The 26,147-nt window shown below is 42.2% G+C and overlaps 1 protein-coding gene across 3 annotated transcripts in view; it reads right to left on the bottom strand.

Moving 5' to 3' along the window:
• Window positions 1–26,147, bottom strand: part of NXN (nucleoredoxin) — a 134,666-nt gene that overhangs the window by 9,509 nt on the left and 99,010 nt on the right. For all 3 annotated transcript variants that reach the window (XM_039886230.1, XM_039886229.1, XM_039886232.1), the window contains 4 exons: window positions 15,756–15,873; window positions 13,598–13,731; window positions 13,004–13,104; window positions 11,464–11,570 (listed from right to left, as the gene is read on the bottom strand). In XM_039886230.1, coding sequence (XP_039742164.1) covers window positions 11,464–11,570; window positions 13,004–13,104; window positions 13,598–13,731; window positions 15,756–15,873 — 460 coding nt within the window. The remainder of the gene's footprint in view (window positions 1–11,463; window positions 11,571–13,003; window positions 13,105–13,597; window positions 13,732–15,755; window positions 15,874–26,147) is intronic.

The raw sequence follows: 26,147 nt of genomic DNA, 5'->3' as shown, positions 1-26,147 counted from the left end.
AATAACTTCCACACCAGCAAGGGGCTTCTCTGGAGGGGATGAAAAGGAGCAGCTCATCTCTGCTTCGCTTAAACTTATTATTTCCCAGCTGGGATGGCTGGGCTGGTTGAGGGGAAAGCACAGATAGAATTCTAAGGAAGATCTAGGCAAGTCTCTTAACTTCTCAGAGCCTCGTTTCCCTAGCCATCAAGTGGGGGGTAGTCCCTATCTTATTTGGTTGTTGTGAGGAATAAAAAAGATAACAAGTACAGATGCTTTTTAGCAGAGTATCTGGTATACAGTGAGTACTCATAAATATCAGGTCTTGTTATAAATAAGTTCATTGTTTGTTTGTTTTTTTTTTTATCATCCCTACGTTGATTATTTGGCTCATAAGGAGGCAGAGGTACAGAAGACTGGTGCTTTGCTCTAGAATAAAAAGAAACCTCCATGCTGGCTGAAGAAAGTCAGCTAAAGAAACAGAATACAGAAGTGATGTCAGCACCGCAGCAAGAGTTCCAGCTACAGTGGCACGTCTGCCAAACCTGGGGTTGAAGTTCTTTTACTTGCACCATCCGAAGCTTAACTTTTGGGCATAAGACATAGATTCTAGGCTCCTAGAGAGGGCTTCAGCCCCAAGCCTCCCACCCTGGGGAGCTGTGCTGGACCACAAACAGTGCCCAAGAATTCCCTTGACCATCTCCCTCCAAAGCTGGAGAACGAGGCCCAAGAAGCCTACTCCAACTGTTTCCTCCTGGAAGGAGCCTCTTTGTAAGTATTTAAAACAATCTCAAAGCCATGTACTCTGAGACTTTCACATAGTTTGCTTTTCTACTGCCAAGGAAAGTGGCAGTTTTGAAGGAGATGGCACTGGTGGCAGAGTCTGGGGCAGAGAAGCTGGGGAGGGTTGCGACTCAGAAAGCTTTCTCTCTCTGCTTCCAGATGGCAACACGATCTGAGGGGCTGGGAGTAAGCACTCAAAGATTGCTGGGAGTTGAGAAGAGAAATGGAAGGGAAAACAGACCCTATGACAGAAAAAGGAGGTTAGGGCACATTGGCAAGGCAAAATATCATGTGACCACAAAAATGATCGTTATGAAGACTGTGGCAAGATGGAAAATGTATTGTTAAATAGAAAACGTATTGTTAAGTAGAAAATACAGAATACACAATGCTATGTGTACAATTACAGCTATGGACAAATGTGTATGTGTGTGGACAGAGAGACCAAAAGGGACTTAGAAAAGTGAAAACAGTCGTGTTAGTGAGGTAGGAATGCGGGTGACATAGATATGTTTCAGTTTCTTCAAATGGTGTTATGATATATGTATTAACATAAAATAAAAACCAAACAAGAACGAAAGAATGGTAGGGGTGGGGTGTGGGGATGACAATACAAACCATGTCCTGGCTTCATCGACTGCCAGTTCTGTTCATCAGATCACCTCTTCTATCCCTCCCGGCTCCCCTCAAACCTTCTTTTGCTTACAGAGCTAAGGGGCTTTGTGTGGTGAAACTCAGAAAAACCCAAGAGGTCAAAGGGATGGGTCTGGGCCTACCTGAACTTAGCCAGCAGACCCAAAAGCTGATCAGGCACGTGCCTGCCTCAGGAAACAGGCATAAAGACATTTATGGTGATATTCTTGTAATACAGAAAAACCAGACACAACCAATTGCCAATCAACAGTGGAACAAGTTATTAAACCATAGTACAGTCATACAACGAAACACTTCTCGGCACTGAAAAGAAATGAACCAGATAAAAATATCGATAGGGAGAAATCTTGAAAATATAACATCAAGTGAGAAAAAAAAGCAAGTTGCAGAATATTACGGCATGTCGACATTTAAGTATACTTCTAAAATACACATCCAATACAGCTCTATATTATTCAAGGATTCACATATGTGCAGTTAAAATATGAAAACAGATTATGAGGAAACACATTAAACATATGGTAGTGTTTCCGCCCAGGGTGGAAGGAAGGAGAAAGCACTGCAGAGGAATGAATGGAACTCCACCGTTGTCTGTATTAATGCTCCCATTTGTTTATAATTTAAACACCTGAAGCAAAAATGTCAAATCTAGGTAGGTGTTTGTTATATTACCTTTGTCCTTTCATGTTTACTCTTTTTTCATGTTCTCAAAATAAAACAAGACAAAACAGAACATGGAAGCTGCTCAGTAGGTCCTGAGGTAGCCCCTCGCCTCGGCCCATGGAGCCAGCTTCCCTCAAGTCCATGGGCCAAGGCCAGATAACCTGCACCAGCCCTTTTAACACTGAATGCTGTCTACAAAACATACCAGCATGGCCCCTCACCTCCCACTGACTGAAAAATACAAGCTCCAAATTCTTTGCTTCTATGTATAATAAATAGATTCTGCCTTGAATGTATTTTTTTGAAAGGGGCAGGGAAGGGGGCAAAGGGAGGGAAAGAGAAGAGAAAGGAGGGAAAGAAAAGAGAAAGGCCAAAAATAGAGGAAGAAAGAAGAAAAGGAAGAAAAGGCAGAAGAACAAGCAGTCAACAGAGAAACTGAGGAAAAACAGACCCTGAGAGAGCAAATAGTCCTCACACCACTGCCTCCCAGCTGCCAGGCCTCAAGCACTTGTTTTCCTGGTGGCAGGGCCTGTATCCACTCTAGGCCCCAGCTGCCTCCCCAGAGGTGGGGGGCAAAGGAAGGGGGAGAAACAAAACCAGCCAGGGCCCTTAACCCAGGGGAGAAGGGGCTCTAAGCCTCCTTGCAAAGAACACGGTGTTCTCTGACAGCCAGGATTAGTTAGACAATTGCTAATGGGATTTGCCTTTTGACAAGTATGTCTAAACCCTTTCCTTACATTTTTAAACAGCTTATAGAGCTGCAAATTCCGCAGTCTGCATAAAGCACTAGGAGTAGGGAGGCCCTCCCGGAACTCAGGGTAACCCAGCTAGTCCCCAGAGACAAAAGAAATGGATGGAGACCAAATGCCAGAGCTTTGGTGAACTCAGGTGGCTCCTTGAGAGAGCCAGTGACTTGCCTGCCAGCAGCAGCAGGACTTGTGACCTGGCCAGTCCAGGGCAAACTCATCATCAAGACCCACAGCGGGTCCTGCCACTCTGTGAAAGGGGTGACTTGAGGGGCAACAGCCTCAAGACCCAGACTCTCTCACCATACCCGGATGGACATAACAAACTGCTGGCATTTTATGAAGGCCTCTTTTAGTATGCTGGGTGACACTCAGAATCCAGCCACACTCCAAGCCCAGCTCCCAAGATGCTCAGAGGAGTATGCATTCTTTCCGCGTTACCCATTTTCATCCGAGCCTGTCAGGATAACATAGGGGAGCTCTGCCCTCATGCAACTCAATACAGAAAGTAACTGTCAGATCAAGTGACTCGCTTACTGTAAGGCGCAAGGCCAGGCAGATGGAGGTGCTCACCTTGAGTGGGGGGTGAGGAATGTACCAGGTGCCATTCAGTGAAAGCACCTTCATCTAAATGCTTCAGGAGGAGACAAAGTTGAGTGAAAGCCTAGGACACATAGAGTCAAACAGGGAGCATGAGCTCTCTCTCCTATTTGAGAATGCTGAAAGATGTGCTGAAGACCAGATGCTCACAGCGGAACCCTTCACTGACTCTGTGTGTGTGTGTGTACATTGTGATATTGAAATAAGACATAAATATTTGGTCTTCAGCCCCAGTTCCTGGCACAGAGCTCCTAAAACCCTTATAATTTCCTGAATGATAGGGTTATAGGTGCATCTTTTGTCTTAGTCTCAGATCCTGGCACAAGACCCTTGAAATATGAGAGTAGTAAGAGTGTCTTTTTGTATGCTAATGAGATGACTGCAGGGTGGCCGTTGGCCCCTAAATAGCTTCATAATGGGGGCTGGTCAATAGAAAGGCAGGATTCGTAGGTTGGACTGTTCTGCTCTACCCCTTAACCTCAACCTCTGGGGAAGAGAGAAGAGCTGGAGGTTGAATTAATGACTAATGGCCAACAATTTAACCCATCACGCCTACATAGTGAAACTTCCATAAAAACCACTAAGTGACAAGTTCAGAGAGCTGCCAGGCTGATGTTGCTTCCATGGAGGTTGCTTGGGAGGGTGGTGCACCTGGAGAGGACATGGAAAGTCCAGGCCCCTTCCCACAAACCTTGCCCTGTGCATCTCTTCCATTTGTTCCTGAGTTGTATCCTTTATAATAAGCCAGCAATAGTAAGTAAAATGTTTTCCTGAATTCTGTGAGCTGTTCTAGCAAATTATTGAACCTGATGGGAGTGGGGGTTACAGGAACCCTGACCCTATCAGCCAGTCAGTCAAAAGTATGGGAGGCCTGAGACTTGCAACTGGCATCTGAAGTGGGGGAGAGGCAGGCAGTCCTGTGGGACTGAGCCCTTAGCCTGTGAGTCTGATTCTAACTCCAGGTATATAGTGTCAGAATTGAATTGAATTGTATGTGTGCGACAGCAGAGAACTGGTTGGTGTGTGTGGAAAAAAATCGCACACATTTGGTGTCAGAGGTGTTGTGAGTAAAAACTGCTCAGACTGTACATACATACTTATAAACACATCAGTTAAATGACTTTGAAAGTTGTAACCACAGTGTCACACGAAGCTCAGAAATATTCAGAATTCAATCAAAAATAATTTTGTGATGCTGTGAAGAGTATGAAAGAATATACAACTCCTTCAAGTTCAAAGGTATTTAGATCTAGACTAGAGTTATTTAAATATCCTCGGAGGCAAAGAAAAGCAAAAATCAGTTGAGGGATGGTGCAGCCTGGGAAGGAGATGCAGGCTTCCAAGACTAGAGAGAAGAATTCAGAAATAATATCAGACCAGGAACTTGAACTACAAGGGTTCTGAAGGCAAAGAGACTGTTCTATTTGGAGGACGAGGAGACAGCACTGTGAAGAGGGCCACCCACATATACAACCTCAAGAACAAGAAAGAGACTTCCAAAATGATATAATTGAAATGATATAATTATTTCCTTAACTAGTGAGCATCTTTCAAATCTAGGAAGATCTAGAATGAAGTTCAGAAATGTGAATCAAACCCACAGTATTAACGTTTTTGTGTGTCAAGACATCTATGAATATTTGGTATTTAACTTCCATGTTTGTTTTTGTTTAAAAGAATGTGGCCCAGCACAGTAACAGGTCAGTCTTGTGATTACAATATTAAAATATGTAATTGAGAAATTGAATCTGATTTTTAAATTAAAACTCTATTAACAGTACTGCTGCATTTAGGAGAACTTAAGAATCATCATATTTGTAAGTTTACTAGAGTTAACAGATTCACTTAAGGACTTGGGAACATTTGTTTGTTTTTCACATAAGTGATTTTTAAGGTTTAAATTTTTAAATCAATTTAAAATGTTTAAAGGAGTTTAATTAAGTTTGTATGTCCAACCATTATTCCTACCCTTGTACTTCCAATTCCTTTCCCTTGCCATGTTTTTTATCTATAGCACTCACAACTCAACATACTATATGCTTCATTTTAAAAAATTATGTTTATTGCCTATCTCTCTCTGTTAGAATGTTAAGTTTTAGACAAGCACCTGACATATAAGAGGCACAAAACTACGTTTTGTTAAATAAACCTATGAACAGGAGGATGCCCCCAGGGACCTGAGAGACCATTTTCATTTTAATGCTGGGGCTGGAAGGATGAGAGGTGAAATGGCACCACTGAGCTCTATGAGGGCAGGGACCACATCTTTATCATGCTGGTGTCCTTCACACCAGCACAAGGCCTGTTGCCTGGTAGGAGCTGAAGAAGCTTGAGGCAATCTGAGATTTTGGTGTTTGGGAGGAGAGAAGGATGGTAGCTGTTATGGACTGAAGGTTTATGTTGCCCCCAAATTCACATGTTGAAGCCCTAACTCCCAATGTATTTGGAGACAGGGCCTGCGAGGAGGGGTAAAAGTCATAATCCAATGGGGCCCTACTCCAATAGGGCTGGTGTCCTTACATGAAGAGAAAGATACATCAGAGCTCTCTCTCTCTTCCATGTGGAGACACAAAAAGAGAGTGGCCATCTGCAAGCCAGGAAGAGAACCCTCACCAGGAACCAAATCGGCTGGCACTTGATTTTGTACTTCCCAGCCTCCAGAACTGTGAGAAATCAGTTCCTATCATTGAAGCCACTCAGTCTATGGTGCTTTGTTATGGAAGCCTGAACAGATTAGATAGTAACTTTAGGGGTGATGGAATTTTTTTTATGGCTAAGAAAGACCTAAGCATCCTGTAAAGTGGGAAAGAAGGAGGTAATAGAGAAAGAGAGATACAGAGGCAAGGGAAAATGGGAGGCAAGACAAGGCCTTAGAAGAACAAAGGTAGAATTAGAAAGTAGAGATGAAAATATATAAAGAACTCAAACGACTCAATAGCAAAAACACGAAAAATTCGATTAAAAAATGAGCAGATCTAAATAGGCATTTTTCCAAAGAAGACATACAAATGGCCAACAGGCACAGGAAAAGATATTGAACATCATTTATCATCAGGGAAATGTAAATCCAAACCACAATGAGATATCGCTTCACACCTGTTAGAATGGCTTTCATCAATAAGACAAGAAACAACATGTGTTCACGAGGATATGGAAAAAAGAGAACCCTCCTACACTGTTAGTAAATTGGTGCAGCTACTATGAAAAACGGTATGGAGGGTCCTAAAAAAAATTACAAATAGAACTACTATATGATCCAGCAATCCCACTTTTGGGTATTTATTTGAAGAAAGTGAAAATACTAATTTGAAAATATACATGCACCCCTACATTCACTGTAGCATTATTTACAATAGCAAAGATATAGAAACAACCTAAGTGTTCATCAATATTATGAAGAAGATGTGGCCTACACACGAGCACATACACCTGCACACACACACACACACACACACACACACACACACAACAGAATCCCACTCAATCATAAAAAAGAAGGAAATCTTGCTATTTGTGACAACATGGATGGACCTAAAGGGTATTATGCTGAGTGAAATAAGACAGACAGAGAAGGACAAATTCTGTATGATTTCACTTATATGTGGAATCTAAGAAATGAAACAAACAAAATGAAACTCACAAATACAGAGAACAGATTGGTATTATCAGAGGAGGAAGAGGGTCGGGGGGTGGGCAAAATGGGCGAAGGGGGTCAATTCTATGATGGTGGATGGTAACTAGATTTATCATTGTGATCACTTTGTACTATATACAAATATCAAATTATTATGTTGTACACCTGAAACTAATATGTTATAGACCAATTTTACCTTAATTTAAAAAAATAAAAATAAAAAGGAAAATATCAGTGGACAACCTGATTTCTGGAATTTCTCTTCCAATCTAGCGTAAATGTCACTACTGTATTGATTGTCCCTGAAGCGAAGTTTTCAAAAGGCTCCAAAAATCTAAAGGGTCAAATCCAAGGATCTCGGCATAGTGTTCAAGTTCCTCTACAGTGTGACCTCACCAGCCTTATTGCCCACTCTGCTCTATAGTACACCATGGGCATCCTATTCTGGTTTTTGCCCTGGAATATCCCAAATCTCCTATCTAACCCCCATCCATTCTGTAAGGCCCTGCTCCACAGCCACCTTCTCCAGGAAGCCTTCCTGGCTAAACAACTCTAAGCAAGTCTGCTCTGAATTGAATTATTCCATCATGTGGCCCTTCATTAAATGCTACCTTGATAAAGATGTTGTGTTGCTCTTCTATACTCATATTTCACTGTGCTTTAGTGCATCTCTGGTTTGACAGGATCAGAGGCAGATAGATCAAGGTCAGCAGGCAATGTCTGACAGGCTGCTTGCAGGAATGAGTCCTAAGGCTTAACCCAAGAGATCGGTGATCAAGGAGTAGTCAGCACAAAACACTGTCAAAGACTATAACAACCTGAAGGCACAGAATCAGGAGGTGGGGAGCTGGGAAAGGAGACAGGTCCAAGCTGAAGAGAGACTAGAACAGATAACAGGGGTGTGTAGGCTGTGGAAGCAGCAGATGAGAAACAGCAGGATGAGCGAGGTGTGGGGCTGGGCTGCAGCGAACACTCACTGGCTAGAGCTGGGTTCTGCATGAATCTCACATTCTTTTACTGTGGCATGGCTGGCTGGCTGCCGCTTGCCTGGCATCGAGCCTCTCCAGATTAGCTTTCTGATGAGGGCTCCTCAAGGGGACCACATATGTACTTTTCATCCCCACACTGCCAGGTCCTTAGGAAAACGTGCCAAATGAATGCATCTCTGAGAACTCTCCATTCTCTTCTTCCTCAGTTGTGGTTACCCCCTTTCTGGCTGTCTAGGCCACACCTAACAACCGCAGCTCCTCCATCTGGGATACTCGCATGTTGACAACCAGAGAATCTGAAAAGAGAGTTCCCTTCTTGCTTTCTGACGGCAGAGAGAAAATGATCAATTTAATTTTTTTGTGCCCTGTCAACATTACACAGAGAGGGCACCCTCTGGCCTTAGCGGTGAGTTCAAAACTTGTACTGAATCTTGAAAAGCTCATGATTTCTCCTATGAGACTGCTGTTCGGTGCCTAGGCACCCCCACTACCCACCCAAAAGTGTCCCCAGAAGCACCACACATGGTACAGGGAGGGCATAGACTGCCACTCTCAAACTAGCTATGTATTACATGTAGACCATCCTTTGGTAATTTATTAGTTTCAGTTGGCCCCATGGCCTTTGCATTGACCACTAGGAGTGCCTGCCATCGTGCTGAACCCCACATCCAGGAAAGGAGAACCCAACTCCCTATCTTGGAGAGGAAGAGATTCTGCTCCACTGACACAAGCTTGAAAATGTGGAGAAGCCTCCTGACCGAGCAAAGTGGCTGAGTAAGGCCCAGAACCTAGCTCCACTCTCTGGGACAACTGTCAGTCTTCTAAGCCCCTGTACAAAATGGCACTTACTTGACCAACACTTTTATATCAACATACTCTGCTTTTTAGTTATTTCCAAATGTAAATCTCGTCTTATCCACTCAAGACCAGCACTGGGCCACCCTTCTGGTTTCTTTATATCCCACCAAGCTCAGTACAGAGAGTATTGGTGGCTAGTTGGAGCTTGAGGAATAGAATCCTATGCATTTAAATCTATTCCATCTTTTTTCCAAAAAGGATTAAAAAGTACACGATATAATTCAATAAAAACATAAGAAAATATCCCCCTGAAGGGAAAACAAGGAAGAGAAAATGAAGCTAGTGTCAAAGGCATGCAGAGAAATGGTCAGTTTTGCAAAATTGCTAAAGGTTAAAAATTCACCTCCGGGTTTTCTAGGGACTAAAGCAAAAAAAGAATTGTGGTCTGTAATGAAATTCAAAGTATACAAAAGATGAAAGAAAAAAACAAAAACAAAAATCCACCACCTGCTCAAGAGAAGTTCAGTCTTGGCCGGGTACTTGGTAATTTCCTGAGCATAGATTCCTACAAGTGGGATTTTTAAGTTAAAGGTTTTAGGGATTTTTTAAGGCCTCTGGTATATATTGCCAATTGCTCTCCTGAAAGGCTGTCCTGATTTATATTCCTACTAGCTGTCTGCTTTCTTTCCTACACTGTGGATTATCTTTTTTTTTTTTTGAAGGGGGGTAGGTGGAGAAGAAGGGAGTGCTTAACAAATGTGATAGATACAAAATCAGTATTTTCATCTGTAATTCATAAAACTAAATTATGCTGAATATTTTTCATATCCATTCTGACTATTCATCGGAAGAACTGCCTACCTCCTATCTTTGGTGTCTAAATTTTCTCTCTTTTGGACTAGTATCTGGGAAGAGCTCTTTTTCTATGAAGGATAGCGACTCTTTGTCATACATGCTATTAATATTGTTGGTTGCCTTTGTTAAAGCTTTTTGACATTTAAAAGTTTACCCTTTTTTGATTGTAAAATCAAATTTTCCTTTTTTTACTGTTAGTTAAATATTTATTTATTCTGTGCCCAACACTGAAACGTCCCAATTTTACTGATAAAAGAGAAGTCAAATAACTTGCTCAAGGTCACTTAGCAGTAGAGAGGGTCAGTCCTCAGCAAACAAACATTCGTTGAGTATGAATGAATAAATGAATTAAGAGACATGAAGTTTTACTCAGCCCCATGAAGTGGCAATTCAGCCCTCGGTTCCTACCTCAAGGCACACATGTTTTAAGTCTCTCTGCAGGCAGTGCTGCAAGGAAAGAAGCCAGTGACACTGCCTTTAAGTTACTCAACTTGGTGCCATTCCTCTGAACCAGTGAACAATAATAGCATGTCATGCAACTTCTGTTTAGAAAGGGAACAGCCTTCACCTTTTTTATTAATAGGAGGCATGAGCCACCGATGTTCTCAAAGGATTACTAGACTGTAAATACCCAAAGTGTGGTCCCTGGATCAGCAGCATCGGCATCGCCTGGGGGCTTGCTACAAATACGGGATCTCGGCCCTAGCCCAGACCCACTAAATCAGAAACTGCATTTTCACAAGACCCCCAGGCAATTCTTACGTACATTTCAAACCGAGGAGCACCGATTTAAAATTAAGTATTAATTTTTTGAAGCTTTAGCTCCAAACAAAACCATATGTTTACTCTAAATGTCGAAGAAAAAGGTTAAAGAATCTGATATATATTCTCTCATAAGCTGTGGAATTTGTGGGTAAATCTTAATGTGTCTTTTTTTTTTTTCACTCCCTATAACACAAGGGGCACTGAGAACTCAAATATCAGCTGTATCTGTCTAGGCCTGACCAGGATCTGGTACTATTGATACAAAGGGAGTTGAGTTTTACTCTTAACAGGCCAGTTAAGTGCTTCATCAAGAAAACACCTAGCTAGGTAAAGGCTAGAAGGAGGTATTCACATAATAAAGAAGAAAAACACAGTTTGTCTCACTAAAAATCATTATTTCGGGGTGGGGGGTGGGTGGGAACCTCATTATGATTAGTAGTTCTCCAAGTCCTGGTTTTTGACACTCTTCAGGAAATCAATTTTCTCACCTAAAAGGTAATACCCACTCAGTCCTCGCTTGTATTCTTCAGGAACCATGAGAAATGCCCAATATACATTATCCTTTTAATGCTCCCAGCAACTCTGTGTCAGAGATTTTACTGTGCCCATTTCGCAGATGAGTAAACTGAGACTCAAAGAGTCTGAGTGATGGAACAAAGAGCACTCTCAGGTCTGTTTGACAGTAAAACCCTTGGGGTAGGGCTTCGGCCGAGTCATTGGGAAGCACGTGCTCCATGGTCTGACCACATCAGAACCCCCTAGGCCAGGCGGTGCGAAGCAGCTGCCTCATCTGGACAAGCACTTTGCTTAAAAAACAACTTCAATGATTTATCATGTACATACCATAAAATTCAAGGCATGTAATTTTTAATATGGTAAAGAAAGTGAACAGTCATAAAAATAAAGATGTTCTTTTCCTCCTAAAAGGAAAGCCAAAGACATGGTAAGCCTGGAAGAGCAGGCTTCCAGGGAGTCCCCTGGAGTTTGGAATGCCTACCTTGGATGCCATACAGGCGGTTGAGACGTGACCGCCGGGCCTCGTCGGTGTAGGGGACAGCGAGCCAGGGCATCTCACTGAAGTACTGTTTGAACGAGTCCTCTGACCTATAGAAACACATATGGAAACAAGGCTCTATTACCTCCGAATGCACCACTGCTGGGTCCTCCCTGCTTTCTACCAAGCTGTGTCCAGGGCTCTACAGATGCTGGGGCTTCGAAACACCGTGACCTCAGACATCAGGCTAATAAGACAGAGTGGGTTACTCTACCCATTCAGGTGCATGCCAAGAAGCAACGCCTCCTCACAACACGGGATGCCAAACTAAAACACCAGGCTTTCCGCAGCCTGCTTCCCTGAATCCTACCAGTTCAACCCATGCCTAGCTTTTCGTTTTTCAACACAGACAGGTCTTATTTTTATAAGAAGTGTAGATGTTCAGACACTGCGTTCTCAAGTGACACTTCTATTTTGTGAGTGTAACAGTGATTTGTACAGGACCATCCTTTTAGGCAAGCATAAACACTATGATTCCACATATGAGAAATTGCAGGAATTACAAATCTAATTAAAAAAAGCAGATCAGGAGTTTCTTGAAGCTGGGATTTGGGGGTGAGGATCGACTGATGAGAAGTATGAGGGAGTCTTCTGAGTGATGGAAATGTTCTACATGGGTACGTGGGGACATACATTCTGCGAAATTGACTGTATACCTAAATGTATGCATTTCACCGTATGTAAATTATACTTCAATAAAGTTGATTTTTTTTAAAGCTTTAAAAAGTGATTACTTCACCTGGCATGCCCTCAAGCTTGCCTTCACTCAGTGGGGAGCTGTAAAACAGGGGGGCGGACCACAGGCCAATAAGCCAAGCACGAAATAGTGCAGATGTCAAGAATATGACAGCACACAACACGGTCTCTGAGTTGGCGTCTCAGAGAGCCTTCTGTGAACAGGCACTTAGAGGCAGAGGCATCTGACGGCTTGGCCTGAACTGGGGCTGGAATTTTGTGATAAAGGAAGGTCAATGATGAGTAAAGTCAGTGAAAAGGCAAGAAGCAGAGGAAATTGAGGCTAAAAGTACCTGATGCACTCTGGGAAGAAGGTCTGCCCTTCTGGTTTTATGATAGCCCCCAGACAAAGTCCATGGCCAGAGCTAAGAAAAATGATGGCACAGCCTTCCAAACAGGCATCATATTTCATTAGTCTCTAGTTCTTTTCTTTTCATCTTTCTCCCTCCATATTCTTTCGCCACAATCCAAAATGCTGAACAAATCAGAAAAACACTTTCTAATCTCAAATGACCCAGGCCTGAATTAGGACAAACCCCCAAACTGACAGCAAGAACAAGTTACTCTCGGCTTCCCTTCAGACAATCCCAGGAGTAACTGCGAAATGTGTCCATCCCTCTGCCAATAATCCCAGATATGTCTTCCCTAATCGCTAGCTCCAAGCTTTACACTGAAGAAGTGAGACGTGTAAGGGAGAACACCTGCAGAAAATGAGAACTACGCTGCCACCTTCCCCAGCACACATTACCTGTCTGCACTAACAAAGATAATCTCAAATTTCTGGCCTGCCTCCTTGATCTTCCGGTAGGATTCCACTAGGACCCGGGTGAGGCTTCGGCAAGGTGGACACTGAAAGACAAGAGTGGGATCCTGTAGCGTGACGTTACATCTTCAATATCCCCTTTCCCAGCCACTTGCCATGAGAGGCCAGGCAAACAAGACCCAAGTAGGATTGGGATGGCAAAACCTGGTTTATGAGAGGCGGAAACAAACGTGCCTCTTATAATGGCAAGCATCCAGCACAGGCTCCTCCCCACCCCTCACAGTGTGCCGACAGGCAACGGTCAAAGGAACCTCTTCAGGGAGCACTGGAAGCCTCATCAAAACGAGTTAGGAAAGCTATCCTTTTAGACCTATCAAAAGAAGTCATTTTCTTGCTGCTATTATGATTCATAATAATAAGCACTTATTGCATGCCAACAAGGCATTATGCACAGGAGAGAGGAAGAATGCCGGGAAATTATGCCCACACAGTCCCACCTCCAGAAGCCAGTCACAATTGGTCTTGGTGGAGACATCACCGTTTCCTTCTGCCTGGGCCAAAGAAGAACCAAACACTCACCCAGTGTGCGGAGAAATAGACTCCCACGTGAGACCCCTCCAGGCTGCTGCTCTCCAGGGACTGCCCATTATTTCTAAGTAAGGGCCCTGCAATGACTTCCCTGAAGGGTTTAGGTCCCCAAGGGAATTCCAAACCTGCAACAGGCAACAGATGGCGAGAATGTTAAGACTCTTCATTGTGTCCTCTGACCCAAGAGGCCTCAGGGCTGCAGAGCATAACAACTTTATCATCAAATAGTCTTTAACACACCCATAGGGTCTGCAGCTAAAAATACAGGAATAAAAGCAAAACTCATCCATGACAGAGCCCTACCTCAAGGCAATGGTTCTTGAACCTGTATGATCACAGGGCCCAATCTCCTGCAGGGCTTTCGAGGAATACAGAAACCCAGCTCACACCCCAAGTCCCAGGATCCAGGGGCAAGGTTGAAGCTGTATGTCCAAAACAAAGCGAAACAGACTCTCCCAGTGCCTCTGATGCGCCAAGCTGGGGAAGCACTGCCTCAGATACTAACCTTGAATTTCTTCAATTCCAATCCTGGAATCTCTGTGGATCTCAACTCTGACTATATTTTAGAATCTGCTGGGGAATTTTTAAATCAGCTGGGCCCCACCTCCTAGAGATTCTAGTTCAGACGGTCTGGGTTGGGGCCCAGGGAACCAAGTAAGATGAGAATTTAAATCTATAGAAAGGAAAGAGTAAAACCCACTCAACCCAGATGGTCTACATTCTGATGACACTTAAGCCCCAGGCAGGAAAAGCAAATAATATGTTCTCAGCTCAACAGAACAGTGTTTTCTCACAGGGTGGTCCATGGACCACTTCCTCAAAATCGCCTGGAGTGGGGGAAGGATGGGAGGGAGAAGCACAGACTGGTTAAAGATGCAGGTGGCCAAGCCCACCCTGAACAAATGGATCCGAAAATCTTGGGAGTAGGGAAGAAATCTGCATTTTAATAGGTTTCAGAGTAGTGCGTGCGTGCGTGCACGTGTGTGTGTGTGTGTGTGTGTGTTTAAATTTGAGAAAGTAAAGACTTGGTTCTACCATGCCCTGGGTTTTACTGAGGACAATTCTTTGACACAGGTGAAATTTTTACTGGGGAAATTTGTGACCATGCTCGAATCCTTGCATTGGATCAGTAAGTGAGGAGGGAAGATCTTCTGACCCTTTTATGACTCCAGTGCAAGGGAGAGAGAAACAGATGTTGGACAGCCACTGGGCAGGGTGAGCTGAGCAACCTACCAATGTATAGCTCTCCACCCAGCTGGCCATCAAGACCAAGGCCTGCAGGACTTGGGCAGCACCAAGAAATGAGGTGCACTCACTGCTGAGACCAGGAGAGCAACAGAGACTGCAACTTTGCTATGGTAATGTATTAAAAGAAAAAAAAAACTCCGCAAATCACTTAGCCTATCTCTAATTGTTAAGGTGACTGCTGCCACTGAAACAGCACTAGAAGTCAGTATCTGAGCTCTAGCTGGTTCTCAACAGCCTCCTCAGCCCTCAAAGCTAAACTTCCTTTTTCAGATTCCATCTCCTTTGGCCCATGAATTAAAGCTCCCAGGAGGGACATTCTGATCCCTTTAAAAATCTTAACCGTGACCTAGAGAATACTATAATTTCATCAAGACAATACTCTTTAGCCAAATAAACCCACTTACATGTGCAGTTGACCCCTGAACAACATGAGTGAACTGTGTGTGTCCATTATACAAAGATTTTTTTCAACTGACGACTTGAAAAAACTCATGGATGAACTGTGTAGCCTAACACAGATGATGTAAACTTACGGTATCGATAAATACAGTACACTACTGTAAGTGTATTTTCTCTTCTTTATAATTTTTTGTAATTTTCTATTCTCTAGCTTACTTTTTTATAAGAATACATTATATAATACATATACGAAATGTGTGTTAATCAACTGTTTATGTTATCAGGAAGGCTTCCGGTCAACAGTAGGCTATTAGTAGTTATGTTTTTGGAGAGATGAGAGTTATATACAGATTTTCGATTGTGCAGGAGTCAGTGCCCCTAACTAAACTCCACGTTATTCGACAGTCAACTGTATTTCATTTGTACACTGTCTAGCAAAGGGGAGGAGGTCAGGGTAGCAGGACGGAAGGAGGAATACAGGATGGATTTGCTAAGGTCTCACCTTCTGGGTCATCACGGATCACCAGCAGTCCATTCCTACACACGACCTTCCCGGTGGTGGCGTCTAGGAATATTAGTGATGGAATGTTGGAAATTCGATATTTGTTCCAAAGTTTAAGCTGTAAGAAGAAAAGTTAAAAGAAGTTGGTTAAGTCCAAACTGAATTAATTGCAGAGTTCTTTTCAACCCCTCAGGCCTGAGGGTAAATGGCCTGGAAAACACTAAAGTACAGATAAATGAATAAGTGATTAAAAGCAGGGCTGGCTAGGCAAAATGGATAAGTGAAGCTACAACCTCACTTGTCCCTGTGGTCTATGACAGGGGATCCTGTGTCTGAGTCCCACCCTGGCACCAGCCGTGGCAGAGGCTGATGGGAGATGGACGACACCTATTCTAGGAAAGCTATTCTCTCTTAGCTCTCCCCTGGGCACTTTCTCTAACAAACATGAAGATAAAGATGGATTATGCATCTTTCAAAGGTAGTGACACCTCTGCTAGGTGGGGAAGGGAGGAGGGGAGGCTTTTTATTGGTGCTTCTCCACCCTATCAGCAGGCAGGTACTCCCCTGCCCTGCTATGTCCCCTGAGCCCCAAGAGGGAAGAGAGAGGGTATACAACAGAAGACAAGTAGTTAAAATCTGCCCCTCTCACCACCTCACCCTGGAATATCGGCAGTCTTTATAAGCATGTGCTATTCAGCCAGCAAATATTAGGGAGGCGATATCCTGTGCCAGCCCCAACCCTCAGCTCTCAGTGCCACTCGAGACAATCCACAATCTATTGGGAGGTTCTTGAGGCTGACTGCGCACACTGCCACAGAACCATGTCTAAGTGGGGTGAGGCTGAAGAAACATGAACCCAACAGCCCAGGGCTAGGAGCCAAGTATGTGCAGGCTCCTCTGCTCGTGGATGTCTGGGTGAACACTGCTCAGGTGGGCCACTGGGTACTCAGGAACTTAACTGCCAAGTCCAGAAAATAACATAATTAAATGAAATGTCAAGCTACCAATTCACCTCCGGGAAAGAAAGAAACAAGGATAAACTGAAGAACGGCCCATTGGTGATTTAGCTGCGAGCCTCCCTTCCAGGACTGGGGCCCAGACAGGAGGCCACTGACTGGGGCACGGGCAGAAGAGGGCATGGTTATGTCAGAGAAAACAGGCATCAGAAGTCTAGCTGCATACAACAGAGGGAAATGCATGTGTGGTTGTGATTCTTATTGTTTTTAACTCGATCCCAGGCAGCAAGGGAATTGGGCAGTGTATCTGCCAAGAAATGTTAGGATTCCCCTGTGTGTGTAGACTTGGGTCTTGGCAAGAAGGGTTGTGGGACCCCACCTCAAAGTGGGTGGGCCCTGCTTTTGCCTGCATGTTTTTCACAGCTCCGTCTTTCCAATGGGCTCCCTAGCCCAGGACCTCAGAACAAGAGGGACTCCACATATACACTTTTCAATGACTAGCATTGCATCATCGCGGAAAAAGCTAATAAAGGATTCAGAGTAAACATTCTTAAGAGAAGAGGTTCAACAACAGAACAAGACCATGTGCTGCTGGGATTAACTTCACAAGTTGGCTGGTGCAAAGATTTAACTGGGTTAATTTAACAACAAAAAGGAGGTAAAAAAGAAAGATTAAGGTTATGAGATTTTTCTGGCTTAAAAAATAATTATTGAGGGAACAAGTAATTATTAAAAAAAAAGGAAACATAGCATACCACAAAAATTGAGATAAAAATCACCCATGACTCTTAAAGAGGATCAAATATATGGTAGCTGAAGGAAACTGGACTTTGGGTGGTAAACACACAACAGAATATACAGATGTCAAATGATAATGTATACCTGAAAATTATATAATTGCATTAACCAATGTTACCCCAATAAATTAAAAAAAAATTACCCACGACTCACCACCTATGACAGCTTACACAATTTTATATTTTCACCAGTGGCAAATGAGAGTGCCTATTTCCTAGTACCCTCAGCAACATCATCACCAACCTTTAGTTTTTCCAATTTTATAGGAAAAAATGACACTGCATTTTGGTTGCTTATCTTTTCCTTATTGATGTTTAGGCACATATAGCACTGTTATAAACAGACTGTTTTAACCCTCAGTTCTATAACTGGTTAAGTACTGAAATTCATTCAACAGATATTAATTGAGCATCTATTATGTTCTAAGCACAAGGGATACAAGAAAGAACAAGGCAGATGAAGCCACTGCCTTTGCAGAGCTTCTATTCTAGTGGGAGAGACAGAGAATACAAGCAAGAATACAAATAATAATTTTAGGCACTTATAAATGATAAAAGGAAAACAGAGCACTCATACGGGGCCAGGCACAGGCACTGGCTGACCTTGCCTTGCACCAGAGCCCCTCCCAAGAGGCCCCAGAACCAATACACCTGGTGGCCAGCTTCAGACCACACCAGAGCACTACCCAACCACCTCCACAAATGACATTCCCAAAGGGCAGACTTAGCAGGCACTGGAGTCCTGCTAAAGTAAAATCTACTCTGTGGGGTCAGCCCCTGCACAACAGCTCCTCCACCATAGTCACGACCATTTCTCACAGCCAATCAGCCTGAGGGTCAAGCTCTCCCACTGACGTACCAACAGCAATCAAGGCTCATATACAAAAGGAGGGCACGCACAAGCCACACAAGGGACACACCTGGAGCAACCAGCTCAGGTGACAAAAGAGACTACACCACTGGGCCCCATAGGACACCTACAATAAGGCCACTCTACCAAGGCTGGGAGACATAGCATATCTACCTACTACATAGAAACAAACACAGGGGTCAGCTGAATGGATAAGAAAACAAAAAACGTGTCCCCTTTCAAATGGAAGAACAGAACAAAACTCCAGAAAAAGAACTAAACAAAATGGAGACAAGCAATCTACCAGATGCAGAGTTCAAAACACTACTTACAAGGATGCTCAATGAACTTACGGGAAGAGTAGATGAACTCAGTGAGAACTTTAAGAAAGAAATAGAAAACATAAAAATGGATATAGAAAACATAAAAAAAGGACCAGTCAGAAATGAAGAATACAAGAACTGAAAGGAAGAATACATTAGAAAGAATCAACAGTAGATTAGATGAAGAAGAGGACTGAATCAGCAAGATTTGGAAGACAAGGTAGCGGAAAACACCCAATCAGAGCAGCAAAAAGGAAAAAAATTTTAAAAAGTGAGGATAGTTTAAGGGGCCTCTGGGACAACATCAAGCATACCAACATTCACATCATAGCGGTACCAGAGGAAAAGGGAGGCAGCAAAGAACTGAAAATCTATTTGAAAAAATAATGACAGAAAAATTCCCTAACCTGGCAAAGAAAACAGAAATATAAGTTCAGGAAGCACAGAGAGTCCCAAAGAGGATGAACCCAAAGAGGCCCACGCCAAGATACAACATAATTAAAATGTCAAAGATTAAAGACAAAGAAAGAATCTTAAAAGCAGCAAGAGAAAAGTAGTTAGTTACATACAAGGGAGCACCCATAAGACTGTCAGTTGATTTCTCAACAGAAACTCTGTAGGCCAGAAAGGACTGGCAAGAAATATTCTAAGTGATGAAAAGCAGGGAACTACAACCAAGATTACTCCACCTGGCAAAGCTATCATTGAAGAATAGATAAAGAGCTTCCCAGACGAGAAAAAGCTAGAGTTCATCACCATCAAAGCAGTATTACAAGAAATGTTAAAGGGGGGAGGAGGAGGCCAGGAAGGGGAGGAAGAGAAGGAGGAAGGGGGAGAGGAAGGGAAGGAAAGGAGGAGGAGAAGAAGGGGAGAAGAAGGAAGAGGGAAAAAAATAAACACTATGAATAATTAAATGGCAATAACTACATATCTCTCAACAATTACTTGAGATGTGAATGGATTAAATGCTCCAATCAAAAGACATAGGGTGTCTGAATGGATAAGAAAACAAGACGCTTACAAATGATGCCTACAAGAGACTCACTTCAGAATGAAAGATACACAGACTGAAAGTAAAGGAATGAAATTTTTTTTTTCATGAAAATGGAAATGCAAAAAAATAAAAAAGCTGGGGTAGCATACTTATACCAGACAAAACAGACTTTAAAACAAAGGCTATAACAAAAGACAAAGAAGAATCCAGTAATTCCACTTCTGAATATTTATCTAAAGAAACCAAAAACACTAATTCAAAAAGATATATGCACCTCTAAGTTCACTGCAGTGCTATTTACAATAGCCAAGATATGGAAGCAATGTAAGTGTCTATCAATAGACGACAGAATAGAGAAGAAGTGGTACATATATACAATGGAATATTACTCGGCCATAAAGAAAAATGAAATCTTACCATTTACAACATGGATGGACCTAGAAGGTATTATGCTAAGTGGAATAAGTCAGACAAAGACAAATACCATATGATTTCACTTACATGTGGAATCAAAAAAACCAAAATAAACCAACAAAGAAAACGGAAACAAACTCATATATACAGAGAATATTTTGATGGTTGCCAGATGGAAGGGGTTGGAGAGATAGGTAAAAAAGAGGAAGGAATTAAGATGTGCAAATTGCCAGTTACAAGCATAGTCACAGGGATGTAAAGAACACCATGGGGAACACAGTCAATAATATTGTAATAACTATGTATGGTGTCAGATGGGTACTAAACTTACCGGGGTGATCACTTCGTAAGTTATACGAATGTCTAATCAGTATGTTTGTTGCATACCTGAAACTAATATAATAATGCATGTTTACTGTAATTGAAAAATAAATTATTTTTAAAAAGGAAAACAGAGCAGAGTAAGAACAAAGTGTGCTGGGGGAGTGGTACATATTTTAGGGGTTATCTGGGAAAGCGTCTTGGAAGAAATGACATATAGATACCAATAATGAGCAAGCCACGCATGCATTAGGGAAAGCCATGTGAAGGCCAGGGAACCTGTGCAGAGGCCAAGAGGCAGAGTGGGGAAGGCCGGAGTGAATGGAGCCAGATAAAGCCAAGGAGGGGAGGCCGGAGGGCAATCATGGACCAGATTTTTAAGGCCCCTTGGTAAAAATAATGGAATTTTATTCTAAGTGTAATATGTTAAGGTTAGCGGGGAGTCAGATGATCTGATTTCCATTTTAAAAAGGTCACTTCAGCTGCTGTGAAGAATGCATAGCAAGAGAAGACAAGTGGAAGGCAAGAGACCAATCGAGAAGGCTCCTACGAACAACTCAGGCAGGAGTTAAGAGCAGTGGTGAGGACTTGGGTTGCAGCAGCAGAGAGAGTGAGGACATAATATATTTGAAGACAGTCAATAGAGTAGGTCGACAAATTGAATGTGGGGAAGGGGTGATGGAAAGGAAAAGATCAAAGATGTGTTGTGGTGTGGGGGCTTGAACAAAAGTGTGTCAAGAGGTCCCATTAACTAAGATGAGGAACAATGGAAGAGGAAGAAGTTTGAGAGGAAAAAAGTCAAGATTGGACAGGTCAAGTCTGAGGTGACTATTAGACATGCAAGTGGAGATTTCAAGTAGGCATCTGGATTTACAGATGTAGACTCAGTGGGCAGGGAGGGGATGAGCTATAAATCAGGAATAATCAGTGCCTAGATGCTGTTAAGGGTCATGGGCCTGGATAAAGTCATTCAGGAGAAGACATGGCTATAGAAGAAAAGAGATCCCAGGGCAAAACCCAGGACCACCAATACTGAGAAGGAGTGATGACTGACATGAGAGAAAACGAGAAGAGACTCTGGTGTCTCAAAGCGCAGGTGAAGAAAGTGTTTTGAAGAGGAGGGAGTAGGCAACTGTGTCAAATCCTGCTGAGATGTTGAGTAAAACAAGAATTGACCAGTAGATTGCAACTAAGGTCACATACAACCTTGACAGTGTCAGGGAGGAGCTGGTGAAGTGATGAAGCTGAAATACAGACTGGAGGGGCAGAGGGAGGGAATGGGGTGCAGCTCTGTCTAGCACACGTGCCTAAAGTGGGCCTGAGACCCAGACAAGTTCAAGTCCTCTTGCCAACATGTGAAATACCTAGAGGAGAATAATTAAAAGAAAAGTTATAAAAAGAGAAAGAAAATGGCAGATAAGGGACTGAGTTGGACTATAGACAATCCTCTTAAAGAGTTTGTTATAAAGAGAGCAGAGAAGGGATTGTAGCTAGAAAAAAGCATGATGAGGTCAGAAGGACGATATTTTAAAAACGAGGTCAGAGGGAGGATAGTTTAAAGATGGGAGATACTATAACATATGCCAGTGAGGATAATTCAGAAGAGAGAGTAAAAAATTGATGAGAAGAAAAAATGAAAGAACAAAGTCCCTGAATAGGCAAAGGAGTGGGATCTAGGTCACGAATGGAAAGGTGGAGCTATAAAAAGAGCTAATTTTAAAATATATATATTTTACTTCAAAGTAGCTTTTTAGTCTGAAGAGAAAAGCCATGCTATTTGAAAATAAAGAACTTTATCTTCTTTTTACAACAGCTATACCATTTATTTCCTTTTCTAATAGAACTATATTGGCTGGAACTTCCAGAACAATATTAAAGGGCAAGCATTCTCATCTTCTACCTGACTATCATGAACATATTTGTAATATTTTACTATTATATGTAAAATTAGCCACTGGTTTGAGGCGGATATTCTTTAATGTGTTAAATGAAATAGTCCTGATTACTCAGCCTTAAAAAGGAAGGAAATAATGCAAATATGCTACAACATGGATGAACCTTGAGGCCAGACACAAAACGACAAATACTGTATGATTCTACTTAAATGAGGTACTTAGTCAAAATCATAAAGACAGAAATTATAATAGTGGTTGCCAAGAGCTGGAGGGGACAGGAGAATAAGGAATTATTGTTTAACAGGTTTGAGTTTCAGTTTTACAAGAGGAAGAGTTATGGGGATGGATGGTGCTGATGGTTGCACAACAATGTGAATGTATTTAATACCACTGAACTGTACACTTAAAAATGGTTAAGATGGTAAATTTTATGTTATGTGTATTTTATCACAATAAAAATAGCCTTCTGTAACTTTCTGACCAAAAGTTTTATCAGGAATGGATGGTTACTTTGTGGCTATTCTTTTGACCTACTGTGGTATATTTCATTAGCAGTTACTCCAAGGTTAAACCATCCTTGCCTTCATAAAAGAACTCTTCCCTGGTCACATGTGTTGGTAAGAGGCTTGGAGTTCCCACAAGCAAATGGCATCTTGTAACAAGATTCTCTTTTGGGATAACTAGACTGTTCTGTAAAGTAAGCTGCAGCCTGTGAGCCTTATATATGAAGATGGCAGGTGCAACGTGATTAAATAGAGTAGTTTGAATCTAGGCACCCATATTATACTTGAAATGTAGGAATGTAACTGGCTCTTGGCACATATATATAATTTTTTTTTTAATGGTAGGTTTGGTACCTGGGCAACTTAGCCCCTAAATTCTTGGCCACTCAGTGTAAGTCAGGACCACTCCCCTAGGTGACATCATAAAAGGAGATCCTAAAGGCTGGCCTGTTTGGAATAGCCTAAGGGCATTAGTCTTGTTCCTTTTAAGACTCCCCTCTTGACAGATAAGAAAGAACTCATTTTTTCTGGGTCCCTCGCATAGGCAAAAGCACTATAACACCTCCCTTGCTCCACTCCCAATCACCACAGATATTTCTTTTCTCTCGGTATCCTACTTGGAGAGAGAAGGAACTATATATAGCACCTATGACCCTTATCTTCCTTCCCTTCCAATGGAACTCAAGGAAGACAGGCGGCCTTGGCTTGTGTTTTATCCATGGTCGTTGAGTCTTTGGTTTCCAAGTAAAGGTCCATTGGTTTAATGGGGAAAAAATTAGGCTTCTTAGACTGACGCCTGATACCGAAATGTTGATCTTTTTGTAGACTAACATGTCATGGTCTAATTTTATATGATAGTGATTTATTTAGGGACTTATGTCATTCATCAGTGATTTCTGGATTTGCATGGGACTATTGTTCTCAGGTTGTAGCATCGCTATTACTCTGCTCTGAAACAGTAGAGAAGGCATAGGTAGATCATTCCAAACATGTCAATTTTGATGCCCAAATCAGAAAGTGAACCTTATGTTACAAAAGTCATATAGATCTGCTCTGATGATGGTTTTCTTATGCTGACTAAAGAAATCCTTGAGCTTAAAGTAATGATCACCAAGATTCACCTCTATGCCTTTTCAAGTATGTGTGACATCTGAAGTCCACTAAAGTTTTTCAAAGAGGCCTCTTAAGAAACAGTGGTTTCAGAACCAATTTTGGGTCACAGACACTTTTGAGGACAAAGGCTGTATAGTTCCTTCCACCAGAGAAAAATGCACATGCACGAAAGAGTCTGTGTTCTGTGTCAATTTCATAGAGTTCATGAATCCCTGGAAGCCTGTTAGTGAACCTGTCTGATTCCCCAGATAAAGACCCCCTTGTCTTAAGAGTTCATTTTAGTGTAAAACTTGACCTCGATTCAACTAGGAGACTTATGATATTGTCCCATCTTTATTCTTGTCATGAATGTTCTCTCTAATAAAAATCAGCATTTGCCTAAACTCTAAGATGTTGCAATAGTGAAGAGTGGGAGATTAAAATCTCATTATACTGCTGCTGCTATGTTCTAAACTCATTCAGAGCCGATTACCTCCTGGTCTCTAATTCATCCCTTTGTCTTTAGGATGGTGAAGATCAGAACCACACAGGACCGAGCACTAACTGCATCTACTTTTGAGGATCTGCAAGAAATAAGTTCATATTCTCCCTTGGTACAATATTAGAGCATTTAATCAAAGTCAGAAGCATTAAGTGTTCTCTCATTGTCTTAAAGTTCCTTCTTAGAAGGACACATGGAGTTTAAGAAGAAAATAGAATTCAAGGGGCCTGAGTTTACATACCGGCCTTGACATCTTATTAGATGTCAACAGGTGACATGGTACCAGACCTAGGGCAGGTCACGCCTCTTCGCCTAGCACAGTAATACCCATATCACTGGATGAATATGGAACTTAGATGAAGTAATGTGTGTGGAGACACTGAAAACTAAAGCACCATATACATGGGACATATTATTAATATTTGAATCAAATTTATGCTTATTTCCCCCTTGTCTTGTCAGCATCCTCTTCAAAAAACATTTTCCTGTCAACTCTCTTTTAAAGTTAATCCATCAACTGTATATAGTTAGTAGGCTAAATACAAAAATGGAGATTTCCTTCTGTAACAAGTAAGTGGTAGTTTTGCCATAAGAACCTTTTGCAAATCACATATGTGTGTTTTGGCCAGTTTTATGGAGTCTGCCTTTTTTCTTTTCCTTTCCTTTCCTTTCTTCGTTTGTTCATTCCTTCTTTCTTTCCTCCTTTCCTTCTTTCTTTCCTTCTTTCTTGCTCCTTCCTTCTCATCTCCCATTTTGGATTTCCAGGTTTTAAAGGGGCATCTGGAAATTTTTTTAAAACTGAGTCTGTGGATTTTGCTTTTCTCTCAAGAGAACTCTGACATCACATCTGATTCTGACAGGAATTCCTACTTTGTTTCTTCATCTTCTGGCTTGGATGACGAAGCGTAAATACAGTACAGTCTGTTACAGAAGAGCGTAGGAGGAGAAGAAGTTGAGTCAGGCGGTTCCCGTCCCGGCAGCCTTTGAATCAGGACACTGGACTGAGAGCAATGGCTCACATTCCACTGGACATTGACAGACAAAAAACGAATGGCAAATTATACAAGTACTTTAAAGGACTAAACTAACAGGCATCATCGCAGTTGTAAAGGACCAAATGACTTTTACATCCAGTGCTGGCTCTCCTTCCAGTGACTGTCCTGGCAAGAAAGTCCACCCCAAGTTCATTTCGATGACACGATGGATTTGGTGAACCACCTCCTTTCATAGCTACCCAGAGGCCAGGTAACTTAGACTAAAACTCTCAAAAAAACCCCAAAGCCTAGCAATCTATGTGTTTATAAGTTCGCTAATTTCAGAAGCGAGACAACAAAGATGGAATAGAAAAAGAAAGAGGAGATGACATTACCTCAACTTGGCAAAAATCAAAAAGGATGACAAAATGGGCTATTGAGTTACTTAAAAGTTCCCATTCCTCAGCCTGGCGGCTGGTTCTGGTTAACAATTCCAAGGTTGTGGCTGAAGCTGCATCATTCTAGGAATGTTGGTCAGAAATGCTTTTATAGTGACCCATGAAACAATGAGGCAAATGTCAAAACGGACAGGATGGGGAACTGGTAGACTGTAAAAATGCAAACCATAAAGCCGAGCTAATCTGAAACATGGGTGGAATTAGTCAGCACCCACAGATGCCACAGGGAAATGCAACCTGGTGATTTCCGAGAAGCCCCAGCTCCTGAGGGCGACATGGAATCTGCCTCTCATTCTGAGGATTGGGCCTTGCA

The sequence above is a fragment of the Pteropus medius genome, unplaced genomic scaffold (assembly GCF_902729225.1).
Source record: "Pteropus medius unplaced genomic scaffold, Ma_sr-lr_union100, whole genome shotgun sequence".
Classification (NCBI taxonomy): domain Eukaryota; kingdom Metazoa; phylum Chordata; class Mammalia; order Chiroptera; family Pteropodidae; genus Pteropus; species Pteropus medius.
This window is presented reverse-complemented; position numbering and strand designations above follow the sequence as displayed.